The 16,464-nt window shown below is 45.7% G+C and overlaps 1 protein-coding gene across 7 annotated transcripts in view; it reads left to right on the forward strand.

Annotated features, from left to right (window-relative positions):
* LOC135310837 (spindlin-Z-like) overlaps positions 1–16,464 on the forward strand; it is a 120,980-nt gene that overhangs the window by 69,237 nt on the left and 35,279 nt on the right. The window contains exon 1 of one of the 7 annotated variants that reach the window (XM_064439885.1): positions 8,888–9,462. The exons of the other annotated variants lie outside the window; for them this stretch is intronic. Coding sequence (XP_064295955.1) covers positions 9,261–9,462 — 202 coding nt within the window. The 5' untranslated portion in view covers positions 8,888–9,260. Of the gene's footprint in view, positions 1–8,887; positions 9,463–16,464 lie in introns of those variants that run through there. 7 annotated transcript variants of the gene reach the window in all.

The following is a 16,464-nucleotide window of genomic DNA, read 5'->3' on the forward strand; positions in this document are numbered from 1 at the left end:
ACACAGAGATACCCCCTCCCCCAATATAAAACCTCCACAGGCCCTGACCATAGACCTGTACGCGGGTCTTTGTATTTGACCCAAACGCGGGGTAACTCCCGCTCGTCCTTTTTCTGTCTGTAGTGAACGATGACAGCAGGCACTCCCTCAGAGCCAAATACACATAAATAATTTAGCACAAACAGTGCTTTTACCAGCCGCTCTTGCGGGTCTTTTATATCTGCATACTTTTGAACATAGGTTTTCAGCAACCCATTAGCTCATTCCACTATTGCTTGACCCGTTGGGTTGTGAGGGATACCTGCAATGTGTTGTACTGACGCACCCACGCAGGAGGGTTATCGTGTTCTGCAAATAGGCATAAGTGATTTAATACAAACAAAACTTTTGCCATTCCAACACCCTTATCTTCCCCCCCTTTTTCTTTTTGCACTGAGTAAGTGCACCCAAAATGTGAGTAGAACCATGGAGTATGGTGAGATCGATGGGGAGATCGGGGTCCAGGCGGTCTACTGCTCTCTGGACGATCTCGGAGCTAAGACGTTGTATCGTAGTGTGTTGTTCAGCAGTCGGTCGGACCGGCGCGGCAGGGTCAGTGCCCTTTAACATTGGGCGAAAAACTGAGAGTCACTGATGCGCCACCCAAGGTATTTCCATACCGATGAACGTTGAATCTTCTCTGCTGCTATTACTAGGTCGTGTAGCTGGAGCTGTTGCTGTAAATATAATTCTTGCAGTGCTGAGAAAGGTTGTACTTGCGCAAACAAGATGTCATCCATGTAATGGTAAATTATAGTGTCCGGCCATTGCTGCCTCACTTCTTTCAATGCAGCATCTACGAAGAGTTGACACAGAGTAGGGCTATTCTGCATGCCTTGTGGCAATACTGTCCATCCGAAGCGTAAGTCAGGATCCTCTCTGTTGATTGCCGGTAATGTAAATGGAAATCGCTGGGTATCCTAGGGATGCAGCTTTGTAGTAAAAAAGCTGTCCTTTAAGTCGATAATTAGTAAATGCCAGTCAGTTGGTAGCATGGCTGGATTTGGAAGGCTAGGCTGTAAAGCCCCCATCGCTTGCATTTGCTGATTTACTGCCCGTAGATCATGTAACAGCTTGAGATGTCCTTTATCTAATTGTTCTTTTATTAATATATGGGCTTGTTGTAGACTTTCCCGTTTGAGCGGTCACTGCCCGACCCATACTGGCTCTGCTGTGAGCCATGTCAGTGGGATTGGGAAAGTCCATGTGGCAGTGACCCTCTTTGGTTACTGTTGAGAGTTTTTGGCTGGACCCAATGGGGCGAGAGCGGCACAAACTTGTTGCTGAACGCGTACCATTCCCTGCCCAACTTCCCTCAATGCTTCAACTAACATAGCTCGGGGGCCGGGAGGTACCCGACTCATGCGTTCAAGCATCACCTCAATGCCTGCGTCTAGGGGAAGTGTAATTAAAATGCTTTTAGTAGCATGGTTGGAGTTTTCCATAACACATTGACGCAGCAATGGGCCCTTCATAAAAATTTTCCAATCAAGAGGATTATGGTGTGCTAATAAATTTTGATTGTTAGCAGGGTCCGGTTGGTAGATGACAGGGAAAGCCTGAGCTAACAAATCGGCGGTCTCTAGGTCCCCGTTCTGTAATGCCTCTAACCCGATTTTTCGCCAGTCAACCTGGCTACACACAGCAGGCACAGAACGGTGACTAGATGTGCTCGGCTTATTTTCCTTCACCGGAGAGACTACATCACATAAGTTTTCAATATCTTCACCTCCCTTTCCCAAGCTTATTCCTCCTCCGCTAGTTTCTACAGATGTAGATTTATCAGGGGCGGGAGGGGGGGGAATAAGGGGTTTTCGAGGTACGACAACTGGGATCCCCGAGAAGGGAGGAGAGAGATTGTCTAAGCCAATTCCAATCTTTCCAGCATTGGGGTCACAGCTGTCTAGCCGATCAGAGGCGGCTGTTGCTAATCTTTTTTCAGTTTTATATTTTTTCATACAGTTAATCACTTCCCGCCAAGGTTTCATTAACTTTTCCGCTGTCTTATCGTCATCTATCACCAAATCCCACAAACAATCATCATAGGCTCTCCCTTGTTTTATTCCCATATAAAAGGGGATCTCTCCTGTATCCTTAACCTTAGTCATAGCTGCTCGAGCAACTCTCATCGCTTCTCTACACTTCTCTGGTCCCAATAAAACCTGTGCCTCCGTTCTAAAGAACGCTCCCAGTCCTAACAGTTCATCCAAGGTAACGCCTTGAAGGGGATCTCCCGGTGCCCTCTGGGTTGCAGCTGACGCCTGTGCCTCAGCTTGCCAGTGAGCCTCCCACAGCAATCTTTGGTGTGGCGAAAAAATCAACTCGGCGAGCCCTTTAATATCGGCAGGCAACAAGACATGTGCAGTGAACAGATAGTCCAGCATTTGTCTTACAGGCTCACTCGATACTCCGAACTGACTAACAGTGAACCGTAATTGGGACAATAATTTCCAGTCTAACGCGGTAATCTCCGCCTGCAGTCCTCCCCCGGGATTTGGTCTATAAATTACCGGAAAAGCGAGAGTACCACCGGCTTCAACTAGTTCAGGATCACCCTTTTCTGCCCCCTCCCGCGCTAATGCCGCCCATGCCCCTCGCCGCTCCCGTGCAATGGCTTCTGCTAAGTCAGATTCCGCTCCAGGCATCGGCTCCTGGTCTAAGCCGGGAGCCGGTACCGTTGCGGGCTGGTTATTCGCAGTAGCGGGAGTTGCGGGTGACGAGGGCATGTTTGAGGGGTCTGCCGGCCCAGGGGGCAGGTAGACAGTTGAAACCGCAGGCGGGCCCGGGGAGCTAAGTCCCCAGCCTGAGCCATAGCTCCGATTTCGCTCTTGAGCTGAGACAGCTTGCTGCACAGCTCGCTTTTCTGCTTGTATCTGCAATAACTCGTTATGTACTACCTTCCATAGCTTACTCATTTTCTTTGCAGTTTTATCATCCTCTAACACCGCCTCCCACAAACTGTCCCTCACCTTTCTCCACTCTGCCAGTTCATGCACCGTATGTGGGTTTACAAAGTGTCCCTTCTCGCATCCCCAGCTTATCAGCAACGGTAGTTCTTTACGTAAATCTATACCCTTAATGTTACGCCTCTCTAAAAGAGATGTAAAGAAATCATATGCTGCTTGCCTCTCCATTGTGCTCGTCGGCGCCGTTGCAGCTCCCAAGGTCTCGGCAGCACGTATCGGCTGAGCCCACCTATGTGGTCGCCCAGGGCACGCAGACTGAGCCCACCTATGTGGTCGCCCAGGGTACGCAGACCAGCTGCGCTGTCTGTTTTGCCGTCCCTCTGCTTGCAGGACCCGAACCCTACGCTGGACCGTCCGTGGTATCACGTCGGGGTCACCATTTGACGGAAAACCAGCGGAAGACAAGCACCATCCGATGATGATCAGCAAGTCTCGTTTATTGGCAATTAGCAAATATCTTTTATACCGTTCGTAAATTAGCTCATACCTATTTGCAAAAGCATAGCTCATCCTTGGCTGGGAGGTAGATGCCAACTCCTCCCATGCTTATCTCTTGTGTTCAGCCTTGCAATTAGCAGTTACTTGTTTCTCACACTCCTTTACCGGTCAACAGCAGCTGGGCTCACACTCCCTTGTAAAACACCAGCTGACCTCACACTCCTCTGTCGACCAACAGCTGGGCCCAAGGTTGCTCTAACTCTGAGCCTGCTTTTCTACTTCAATGCCCTCTTTCTGCTAGCCATTCCCGGGCTAGGCTCCCCACAGTCAGCAACAGCAGTAGCACTTCTGTGATACCATATTTAAGAAGAGGAAAAAAACTGCTGCGCAACAGCAGCCAGAGAGAGGAGTGAGAATATGTGAGAGAAACAACTCTGCAGGCACCAAGGTCAGTGAAGAAGGAGGGGGAGGAGGTGCTCCAAGCACCAGAGCAAGGACTCCCCTGCAGCCTATGGTAAAGACCATGGTGAGGCAGGCTGTCCTCCTGCAGCCCATGGAGGTCCACGGTGGAGCAGATATCCACCTGCAGCCCATGAAGGACCCCATGCCAGAGCAGGTGGATGTGCCCAAAGGAGGCTGTGGCCCCATGGGTAGCCTGCACTGGAGCAGGCTTCTGGCACAACCTGAGACCTCGTGGAGAGAGGAGCCCACGTTGGAGCAGGTTTGCTGGCAGGACCTGTGACCCCGTGGGGGACCCATGCTGGAGCAGTCTGTTCAAAGAACTGCACCCTGTGGAAGGGACTCATGCTGGAGCAGTTTGTGAAGAACTGTAGCCCATGGAAAGGACTCACATTGGAGAAGTTAATGGAGGACTGTCTCCCATGGGAAGGACCCCACACTGGAGCAGGAGAAGAGTTTGTGGAGTCCTCCCCCTGAGGAGTAAGGAGCGGCAGAGACAATGTGTGATAAACTGACCGCAACCCCCATTCCCCATCCCCCTGCGCTTCTTGGGGAGGAGGAGGTGGTGGTGGAGAAATCGGGAGTGAAGTTGAGCCTGGGAAGAAGGGAGGGGTGGGGGGAAGGTGTTTCAAGATTTAGTTTTTATTTCTCATTACCCTACTCTTATGTGACTGGTAATAAATTAATTTCCCCGAGTCAAGTCTGTTTTGCCTGTGATGGTAATTGGTGAGTGATCTCTCCCTGTCCTTATCTTGACCCACGAGCCTTTCATTATATTTTGTCTCCCCTGTCCAGCTGAGGAGGGGGAGTGATAGAGTGCCTTTGGTGGGCACCTGGCATCCAACCAGGGTCAACCCACCACAGTGCTGAAAGTGAATTCATTCCTCTGTTTAATTATTTGCTTTTTAGTTGAACTTAGCAGACTAATGTAACTTTCCTTGTAGTTGTTTTCTCTCTTCTGGAATTACTTCATGTTCTTTGGCAGAGAGAAATGATGCCCTTCCTATTTTGTACTGCAGAACTCACTAGTGACCTGGCACAGTGAAAAACCTTGTAGACAAATGATGTATCACATCATCTAACCCAGATGATTTATTACTGGTGCTTTCCAAAAAGTCTCATGAAACCAAATCAATTTCATATAAAACTGGGAAAGCTCAATTAATTTTTAAAAGAACCAAGTGATAGGCCATTATGGTGCTTTTAAATACTTAGCCAATTCGTTCAGAAGTGAAGCAATTTATATTGGAAGATTTATTTGAAAACTTTTGGTTTCAAAACCAGACTATCAAAAATATTTTTACTTGTCACTAGCTTGCATTAAGGTTTTTTTGCTGTCACTAACTTGAAACATCTAGCGATTTCAAAGATAGTTCCTGAAAGTATTTCTAATAGATAGTTTTAAAGAAGAAGCACAGTGCAAAGTTGTGGTTTAGCCCCAGTCAGCAACAAAGCGCCACACAGACACTTGCTCACTCCCCACTGGTGGGATGGGGGAGAGAATAGGAAGAGCAAAAGCAAGAAAACTTGTGGGTTGAGATAAGAAGAGTTTAATAATTAAAACAGTAATACTAGTAATGGTAGTGATAATTAATATGACAATAACAATAATAATGATAATATAATGAAAAGGAAAATAATGAGAGAGAGAAAGAAAACCCAGGGAAAAAATAAAGCAAGTGATGCAACTGCTCACTACCTGCTAACTGACGCTGCCAGTCCCAGAGCGGCGATCGCTGCCCACCCCCACCCAGCTCCCCCCAATTAACATACTGGGCAAGATGTCATATGATATGGAATATCCATTTGGCCACTTTGGATCCACTCACTTAGCTGTACCCCCTCCCATCCCAGCCTCTCGTGCACCTGGCTGACCATGGGAAGCTGGAAAAGTCCTTGCCTAGGATAAGCACTACCTAGCAACAACTAAAACATCAGTGTATTATCAACATTATTTTCAAACTAAGTCCAAAACACAGCACCATACCAGCAACAGTGAAGTAAATGAACTCTATCACAGTTAAAAACATGACAGTATCCACCCCATATTCCTTACCATTTACGTCATGCTCAGGACCCATACTATCCAATACAACTTCAATAACTAAAACATGCCCTCTCATCCTTTAACAGATTATACAGATATAATTTCTCATTCCCTTAGTCTAATGACCACCCCTGTAAAATGTTTGTAAATATCCACAAATGTCCACAAAATGTCCACTGAGTTCATTTAGTCCATGACTTTGGGCTCCATCTATCATAAGAGACTTTCAGGGCAGGAAAGATGGTGTGTGTGGTGTCAGATTTTTGCATGCTGAAGTCAGTCCTTGTTCCATCACCACTGCACTTTGCTTGGTTTAATCAAATTTCATTCTTCATTAATTTGGGGGATTGCTAATATGACATCATTGATATGACACATAGCAATCACAGAAGTGATGACATAAAATAATGTATAGCAATTTAACAGCATACCATTCAGTTCATTGCCTGTTTTCACCCTAAATCAAGTCTTCTTGAGGTACAGATTGGACTCTTCCATCCTCCCACACCAACCACCAAGTGCACCCAGGTCCTTGAGCGAAAGTAAATCCACAAATAGGTTTGCCTTTGCCTGAGGCAGAAATAACTCAGACTGTTTACCCCAGCATATTTTTCACATGCACTACCGGGACCTTATCCCTTTCCACAGTTCTGATTGGGCAGGGCCAGCTCGATTGGCAGATCCCCTAGTGTTGACTAACCAGGTGGCTTTTGCTTAAATGTGTATCCCCGTACTTGAATGTTCCACCCCCCCATTGCTCTCAGTGTAGTCTTTAACAGTCCATTGTATCGTTCGATTTTCCCAGAGGCTGGTGCATGATAGGGGATGTGATACACCCACTCAATGCCATGCTCGTTGGCCCAGGTGTCTATGAGGTTGTTTCAGAAATGAGTCCCGTTGTCTGTCTCAGTTCTCTCTGGGGTGCCATGTCACCATAAGGCTTGTTTTTCAAGGCCCAGGATAGTGTTCTGGGCGGTGGCATGGCGCACGGGATATGTTTCCAGCCATTCAGTGGTTGCTTCCACCATTGTCAGCACACGGTGCTTGCCTTGGCAGGTTTGTGGGAGTGTGATATAATCAATCTGCCAGGCCTCCCCATATTTATGTTTCAGCCATCGTCCCCCATACCACAGAGGCTTTACACACTTAGCTTGCTTGATTGCAGCGCACGTTTCACATGCGTGGATAACCTGTGCAATAGCATCCATGGTCAAGTGCACCCCTCGATCACGACCCCACCTGTATGTTGCATCTCTCCCTTGATGGCCTGAGGTGTCATGGTCCCACCGAGCTAGAAATAGTTCACCCTTATGTCGCCAATATAGATCTCCCCGAGCCACTTCAATCTTAGCAGCCTGATCCACTTGCTGGTTGTTTCGATGTTCTTCAGTGGCCCGGCTCTTGGGTATGTGAGCATTCACATGATGCACTTTCACAACCAGGTTCGCTACCCGTGCAGCAATATCTTGCCACAGTGCAGCAGCCCAGATGGGTTTGCCTCTGTGCTGCCAGTTGCTTGGCTTCCACTGCTGTAACTGGGTGTTATATGTCACCCAGGCAAGTGGACCATCATGGAGAGAGGTATCCAGTACCTGAGGGAGTTAGCCATGCTGAAGGTGATTAATGATGACCTAAACAAAGAGCATTTATCAACAATCCAGATGAAGTCAAGTGCACATGACCCATGTGTCGGAAGTTTGTACGGAGTGCACCATCATCACCTGCAAGCTCATTAGCAGTAATGGCCTGGAAAGAGGGAGAAGAAGCAACGATGGATGAATTGGTAGGCCAACTCTGGCAATACGAGGAAAGTGTGTCTTCCTCCCTATTGGCCTGTGTTTTGGCTGTGGAAAAATTGTCCTGGAAGTTTCAGCAACTCAAAGAGGATATGTCCTACTCCCCACCTATACGGACCAGTATCTCAGACATAAGGAGTAAGCGTCCCCTTGCTCAAGAGATACGATACACACCACGGGGCACCCTATAGTTTTAACTGCATAACCGCGAAGAGTATATGAGGAACTGGGATGGAAAATCTACCTCGACCCTCAAGGCACGGGTATGTGAGTTGCAAGGAAAAACAGTCACAAAAAAGGGTTCTTCCAGGAAAATTGTTGCTCCTGTTTCCAGTGAGCTCTTCCCAGACAGAGCAGAATGACTCATTTTCCTTCTGATCTTAATAAAGGGATGATTGATTTGCATTTACAAGAAGTGAGTAATGAGCATTACAACCAGAAGTAGAGGGGCTCTGCCTCCAGCCAGGTGGAGGAAAGGGACAAACAGGTTTACTGGACTGTGTGGATTTGATGGCCTGGCACATCAGACCCACAGGAATAAAAGGCTCTAGTGGACACCACTGCCTAATGCCATCAATCTATACAGGGGCAGAACCCATCAGTATTTCTGGAGTGACAGCGAGTTCCCAACAGCTGATTATATTGGTGTCCAAAGTGAGCCTAACCAGCAATGAGTGGCAAAAGCTCCTCATTATGACTGACCCAGAGGCTCCGTGCATCCTTGGCATAGACCACCTCAGGAGAGGGTATTTCAAGGACCAGAAAGGATACAGGTGGGTATTTGGTGTAGCTGCCTTGGACACAGAGGAAATTAAACAAGCTTTATACTTTGCCCGGTATCTCAGAGGACCCTTCTGTTGTGGGGTTGCTGAAGGTCAAAGTACAACAGGTGCCGATTGCTACCACAGCAGTGCACCGGCGGCAATATCGCACCAACCGAGACTCCCTGATTCCCATCCATGAGCTCATTCATCAACTGAGGAGCCAAGGAGTCATCAGTAAGACCCACTCACCCTTTAACAGTCCCATATGGCCAGTGAGGAAGTCTAATGGAGAGTGGAGACTAACAGTAGAGTATCGTGGCCTGAATGAAGTCACGCCGCCGCTGAGTGCTGCTGTGCCAGACATGCTAGAACTTCAATATTAGCTGGAGTGAAAGGCAGCCAAATGGTATGCCACAATTTATATCACTAATTCATTTTTTTAATCCCTTTGGCAGCAGAGTGCAGGCCACAGTTTGCTTCCGAGTGAAGTGGTGTCCAGGACACCTGGAATCGACTGCCCCAGGGGTGGAAACACAGTCCTACCATTTGCCATGGACTGATTCAGACCGTATCATAACAGGGAGAAGCTCCAGAACACCTTCAATACATTGATGACATCATCGTGTGGGGCAACACAGTAGAAGAAATTTTTGAGAAAGGGAGGAAAATAGTCCAAACCCTTCTGAAGGCCTGTTTTGCCATAAAACAAAGTAAAGTCAAGGGACCCGCACAAGAGAGCCAGTTTTTAGGTATGAAATGGCAAGATGGACTTCGTCAGATCGCAATGTATGTGATCAACAAAATAGCAGCCATGTCTCCACCAACTAGCAAAAAGGAAATACAAGCGTTCTTAGGCGTTGCGGTTTTTTGTAGAAAACGCTGTACTCCAAGTGAAAAAGAGATATTGTCAGAGCAATCGTGGCTCAGGGACTGGCGGCATCAGTTGGCGGATGGTGAGTGATTGCATCACTTGTTTGGTATTTTCCTCCCTTCTGAGGATTTACCTCTCTCCCTCTCTCTCTCGTTATTTTCCTATTTGTTATATTATTATTAATATTTTTTATTAACTCTTACTATTATGATTGTAATTGTTAAGCTGTTCTTATCTCAACCCATGAGTTTTCTTACTTTTCCTCTTCCAGTTATCGCCCCCATCCTGCTGTGGCGTGGGGAGTGAGCGAGCGGCTGTGTGGTGTTTAATTCCTGACTGGGGCTAAACTACTACACTCCCACACCAGTGACTAAGGGCACCCAGGTCCTCGAGCAAAAGAAATCCCACGAATGGGTTTGCGTTTGCCCGAGACAGGAATGACCCAGACTCTTTTCCATAGCATATTTTTATGTGCACTACTGGGACGTTATCCCCTTCCAGAGCTCTGATTGGTCAGGGCCACGTCGATTGGCAGATCCCCAGATCCGCAGTCTAGGTGAGGCTAGGTCCAGTCTTAGTCTCAGACTTGGTCAACGGTATTTATATACAATGTCAAAAATGTATCTTACAGAAAAATTATCTTTTTCAATTAAAAAATTTAAACGCTTCATGTTGTGACTGATCAATGAGCTCCTACAATGGAAGGAGGCTCTGAGGAGACAGGCAAGGACTATGTACTCAGGAAGCTAAGTGAAGAAGTAGGGAGTGACTGATGACAACTGTTACAAAAAGCTGAACTTAACACAAAGGAGATAGTAGGTAGTCTTTGTTCTAGATAGATGGCTAGAACAGTTGACAGAATCAGATGGCTGTGTAACTGCCCTTGAGTTAACAATAATAACAACTATAATAATAATAATAAGCAAATACATATCTTCCTGAGTTAGTGAGGCCAGAATGGGTGGGTGTATACGTGGCTCAGCCAAACTGAGCATTAAAAACTCAGTATAGAGCCAAAACCAAGTATAAAGACTCAGTATAGCATATACAGTATAAAAACTGTACAACTAACAGAAAGAACTTTGAAGAGAGCAACAAGCTTGAGCCTGTTTCAACCCACATATTCCTTCCCAACAACTGGGGATGCCCAGCATCCCGATGGAGGCCAGCAACTAAGCACCACACAGCAGCTTGCTCACTCCCTGCCCGGTGGGATGGGGGAGAGAATTGGAAGAATAAAAGTGAGAAAACTCATGAGTTAAGAACACTTTAGAAATTAAAATACAATACAGCAAAATAGTAGTAGTAGTAGCGATAACAACAACAACATACAAAGCAAGTGATACATGATACAATTGCTCATCAGCCACCAAATGATGCCCAGCCCGTCACCGAGCAGCAATCGCTGCCCTCTGGCCAACTCCCCTCAGCTTATATACCGAGCATGATGTCTTACGGTATGGAATAACCCTTTAGCCATTTTGGGTCAGCTGTCCTGGTTGCCCTCCCTCCCAGCATCTTGTGCACCTGGCAGAGCATGGGAAGCTGGAAAAGTCCTTTGACTAGTTGCAAATACAGATTTGTGTATCCTGCCGATTATGCCAAATTGTCACAAATAAAACCTTGCGGATATGGCCGACTACACCAAATTGTCTGGAATATGATTTGTTACACAGCATTAGTTACTGATTTAAGATTTATTAATATTTTTGAGAAAGATCACAGAATTAGGTTGTATAATTCTTAACAGCATCAGCCAGTTTAAAACAGCAATTTGATGGAATTTGTTACAATCAAGATAGCAACTTAGTTAAAGATTCGAGAATGGCAAGGTTCACTCTGTTACTTACATGGAAGAAGTGCAAAAAGGAAAATTCAGATATGCTTGAGTTAGAATGATTCACAGAGGGCTTGTGGATGCAGGGGATAAGGAGGACCCTCCCATGGAGTCACGAGGTTCAAAATAGACCCCCTTGCTTTCTAAACACCTTTCAGAGAGAGGTCTAGGTGCGGCTAGGTCCAGTCTTAGTCTCAGACTTGGTCAACGGTTTATAAGAATAGGGATAATACATACATACATATATATATATTTTTAATTACACACACACCAAGGTTAAGCTGTGAATAAAATTTCCCTTTTTGTGAGTTTCACAAATTACTCACTTTTGTGTGCTGGCATTCATCAGTGCACAGCCAGTGAACCTTGCGAAATCAGGCCTTGGAGTCCATGCAAAATCATCATCAGACAATCTTTCAATCCTCGTGAAATCTACCCTGAGAGGCAGCCCAGCCCAGGGGGAGCTACTGGGTCATACAGCCCATTGCAGTCCCGGAGAGCTCAAAAGGTCTCCCTCTTGGATCGCTAGTTATAGGATCGAGATGATTGGCTTTGGTCAATATTTTACATTCTGGCCACAATTCTGGTACACAAGTCAGGCAGCAGACAGTCCAGGTGTGGACAGAGATTGCCTGATGCCCAAGTCTTCTGACCAAGACAAAAACACAATAGGGCTTATCGTGGGATCTCAGAGTGGCCCGGCAGGGGGGAAAGGCTGCACCACCACACTAGTATAAGCACTACTTAGCAACAACTAAAACATCAGTGTCTTATCAACATTATTCTCATACTAAGTCCAAAGCACAGCACTATGGCAGCGACTAGGAGGAAAGTTAACTCTATCCCAGCTGAAACCACGTGTCCTGGTTTCAGCTGGGATAGAGATAATTTTCTTCGTAGTAGCTAGTATGGGGCTATGTTTTGGATTTGTGCTGGAAACAGTGGTGATAATACAGAGATGTTTTAGTTGTTGCTAAGTAGCGCTTACACTGGTCAAGGACTTTTTCAGCTCCCCATGCTCTGCCAGGTGCACAAGAAACTGGGAGGGGACACAGCCAGGACAGCTGACCCAAACCAATCAAAGGGATATTCCATACCATATGACATCATGCTCAGTATATAAAGCTGGGAGAAGAAGAAGGAAGGGGGGTACGTTTGGAGTTATGGCGTTTGGCTTCCCAAGTAACCATAACGCTTGATGGAGCCCTGCTTTCCTGGAGATGGCTGAACACCTGCCTGCCGATGGGTAGTGATTGAATTCCTTGTTTTGCTTTGCTTTCGCGCGCAGCTTTTGCTTTACCTCCTATTAATCTAGGTAGTTATAAATGAAAGTCATAAATGAAATAGAGACCACCCGATCCCTGTCCTTGAGCGAGTAGCGAGATATGCGAAAAAATGTCAACCATGGTTCAGGTGAGCACACTGTCACCTAACTGCTCCGATGCTGGGATAATGGGGCCAGTAGCCTGGAACTAGAGGGAAAAGAAGCCAAACAACTGGGATCCCTTTCTGGGGAAGGGGGCGTTGACAAAGCAATTGGGGAAAAAACACAAGCCCTCAGCCTCTGGAGGCGACTCCTGTCTGGAGTGAAGGAGAGGTATCCCTTTAAAGAAGATGTTACATATCGCCCAGGAAAATAGACAACTATGGAGAATGGCATCCAGTACCTGAAGGGAATTAGCTGTGCTTGAGCTAAATCCAAATTTAGCTTGAGGTAAATCCAAAACACAGCACTATACCAGATACTAAGAAGAAAATTAACTCAATCCCAGCCAAAACCATGACAGGGATGATGGGGAATTCTGATGTGTGCCTCAAGGGATTTTGATTTTGGGTGAGAATAGCCAATGAACTGAATGGTATGATGTTAAATGCTACATAATACTGTATGTCATCACTTCTGTGGTTGCTGTATGCCATATAGATGGTAGTACTTTGTTGTGGTTTAGTCCCAGTTAGCAACTAATCACCACAAAGCCACTTTTTCTCTCCCCTCACCCCAGTGGGATAGGGGACAGAATCACAAGAGCAAAAGTAAGACAACTCGTGGTCTGAGATAAGAACAGTTTAATAAGTAATATAAAAGAGTAATAGTAATAATACTATTAATAATAACAATAATAATATAATGAAAAAGAAAATATCAAGAATGGCGGGCATAAAAACCAAGGGCATGGGGAATAAAAATCCAAACAAACAAGTGATGCCTTTGTCCGAAAAGTGCATTCATCCTCTGGTGTGCAATGAGTCAATAATCACACACTCAGGAGAGACATTGCTAATTTATTTCAGGGTTGCGTAAGCCTGGGTACTCGGTGGTTTTCCACAAATCAAGCACATCGAAGCCAGCTACTTCATTATATTTATACAATAATTTCATACATATTCCACCTATCTAATACATATTAATTCTAATCTACATAGGTTGCATAATGGCATTAAATCACTTCTCTTGGCTCCACTTCAGATCCTTCTGCGCATGTCTTCCTCTCTTCAGGGGTCTTTGGTGGTCTTCACAGATGAAGTACCCTAACCCTTTTTATCCATATATATGGTCACATGTCACCAAAGGACAACTCAAGGATATTTTCTCTTGCCAACTCTCCTTTATTTTCTTCCAAAAGGAACATTTGTCTTTGATTAAATGAATAATCACTGATAGCCAAGATATCCCATCCCTAAGTTTAGATTAAATAGTGAAACATAAAACAATGCTTGATCAAAAAGAAAGTAGTCTAGATTCATGCTGATTAAACATAGACAATAACCCTTCTTTCCAAGGGGGGTTGTTCTCTCACAAACATCTCCCCCCTTTTTGAGGCTTGAGGTATCTCAACACCTCGAAATCTCAAACCATTCCTTTGTATCTCCTCAGGGTACACTGAATAAGACAACAAGTGGTTTTGATTATTAATACAATTAATAAGATATTTACAAACAGTTACTGTAGCCATCCTAAATTGGGTTAACCAAGATGTGCTGGTTTTGGCTGAGAAGGGGTTAATTCTCTTCACTGTAATGCCTATGGTGGTCAGGGGCCTTTCCAGCTTCCTGTGCTCTGCCACCTGGGCAGGAGGCTGGGAGGGGCGGGGCCACAGTCAGGGCAGCTGACCCCAACTGGCCAATGGGATGTTCATTCCATACCATGTGACACCATGACCAGTATATTAATGGGGGCAGTTATGGCTTGGGATGGGGTGTTGTTGGGTTAGTGAGTTGGTGTGGTGTTTGTTTTGGTGGTTCACACACCACCCTCCCCCCCTGTTTTGTGCCTCTTGTTGTTTTCCTTTCCATTGTATTTTTGTTGTTGTTTTATTTTAATTATTAAACTGTTCTTATCTCAACCCATGAGCGTTACCCTTCTGATTCTCTCCCCCATCACACTGGTGGGGGAGTGAGTGAGCGACTGCGTAGGGCTGAGTTGCTGGCTAAACCACAACACAAGAAAGATCCAATCCTTCCCTTTCATAAGCTCCAGAGGCTGATTTTCTCAATTGTTGTATTTTCTTTTCTAGTAACTGTGAATTATCTGAGAGATTGAAACACCACATTCCTTTAAATTCCTCACAACCATGGTTGTGTCTTACCAGTAGTCAATAGCAGCCCAGTTTTCCAAGGTGGCTTCTCAGATTTGGCTCATTTCAATATTAATGGCTGCCAAGGACTGTGAAGTAAAATTTATATCTTTTACCAGCACACAAGCAATTAATTTTAGAATGGGATATTTCATAGCTACCCTGACTTCAGGGGTGAGAATGGCAGCTGCTGTGATTTCACTTGGGCTATATAAAATGATTTGTGAATCACAGTCACTAGATAGCTGATAAACATCTCTTCTTTTTCTCAATTCATGTTGTAAATCTTTCTTATTTAAAGGTAAAGGGACTGTTGTGGCTTAGCTGGCAACTCAGCCCCACACAGCCACTCGCTCACTCCCCCACCAGTGGGACAGGGGAGAGAATCAGAAGGGTAAATCACATGGGTTGACATAATAACAGTTTAATAATTAAACTAAAACAACAACCAAAAAAATACAATGGAAAGGAAAACAATGAGAGGCACAAAACCTGGGATGGGGAATGGGGGCAGGAAGGGGAATGACCCACCAAAACAACCCACACATGACACAGCCACACACCACCTGCCAACCCAACACCACCAGTCCCCAAGTCACAACTACCCCTGCATGCCAACTGCCCCCATTAATATACTGGTCATGGTGTCACATGGTATGGAATGAATGTCCCATTGGCTAGTTGGGGTCAGCTGCCCCTGCTGTGGCCCTGCCCCTCCCAGCCCCCTGCCCACCTGGCAGAACATGGGAAGCTGGAAAGGACCCTGACCACCACAGGCACTACAGTGAAGAGAATTAACCCCTTCTCAGCCAAAACCAGCACAGGGACCAATCTTCCTATAGAGCAAGGGCCTCTGGTTGTATTCGCTGAAACATAAGCATAAACTAATCTTCCCCAAAGTAAGAACCATTCCAAAGGTAATTGAGTGTGGGCCCAGGTGTACCTTATGGTCTCTACTATTTTGCAAGTCAGAGGGGGTTGTAATCATGTAAAATTGTCACATTTTGCAGTGTAATTTACAAAAGTAATAAAATTCTTAGCAGGGAGCGTCCCTTGTACTTCAACTTTTAGCTTTCCTCTTCCTTTACTTGTAGTGTTTTTCCCAGGCTGTAGAGGCTACTATAAGTTATATTTATTTAAAATGCTTTGAGCATGGTGTAATTCTTTAATAGTGGGAACTCCTATCAAGCATGAACTGTGCATTTGTCCTACTGAATTCTGACATCCAGAACAAAAGGAGGATCTACTGGTTTCCCCCTCAGGCTAGTAATTCCCATAGATTTTGATTTCTGTCCCATTGTGGTAGCATAATCTGTGAATCACAGAACCACAGAATGGTAGGGGTTGGAAGGGACCTCTGGAGATCATCTTGTCCAACCCCCCTGCCTGAGCAGGTACGACTAGAGCATGGGGCACAAGTAGGCATCCAGGTGGGTTTTGAATGTCTCCAGGGACGGGGACTCCACAACCTCCTCTGGGCAGCCTGTTCCACTGCTCTGTCACCCTCACAGTAAACATGTTTTTTTCAGGTGGAACTTCCTGTGTTCCAACTTGTGCCCATTGCCCCTTGTCCTGTCATTGGGCACTATTGAAAAGAGCCTAGGCCCATCATCCTGACACCTACCCTTTAGATATTTATAAGCATTGATAAGATCCCCCCCTCAGTCTTCTC

Source organism: Phalacrocorax carbo (genome assembly GCF_963921805.1).
Source record: "Phalacrocorax carbo chromosome W unlocalized genomic scaffold, bPhaCar2.1 SUPER_W_unloc_2, whole genome shotgun sequence".
Lineage (NCBI taxonomy): Eukaryota > Metazoa > Chordata > Aves > Suliformes > Phalacrocoracidae > Phalacrocorax > Phalacrocorax carbo.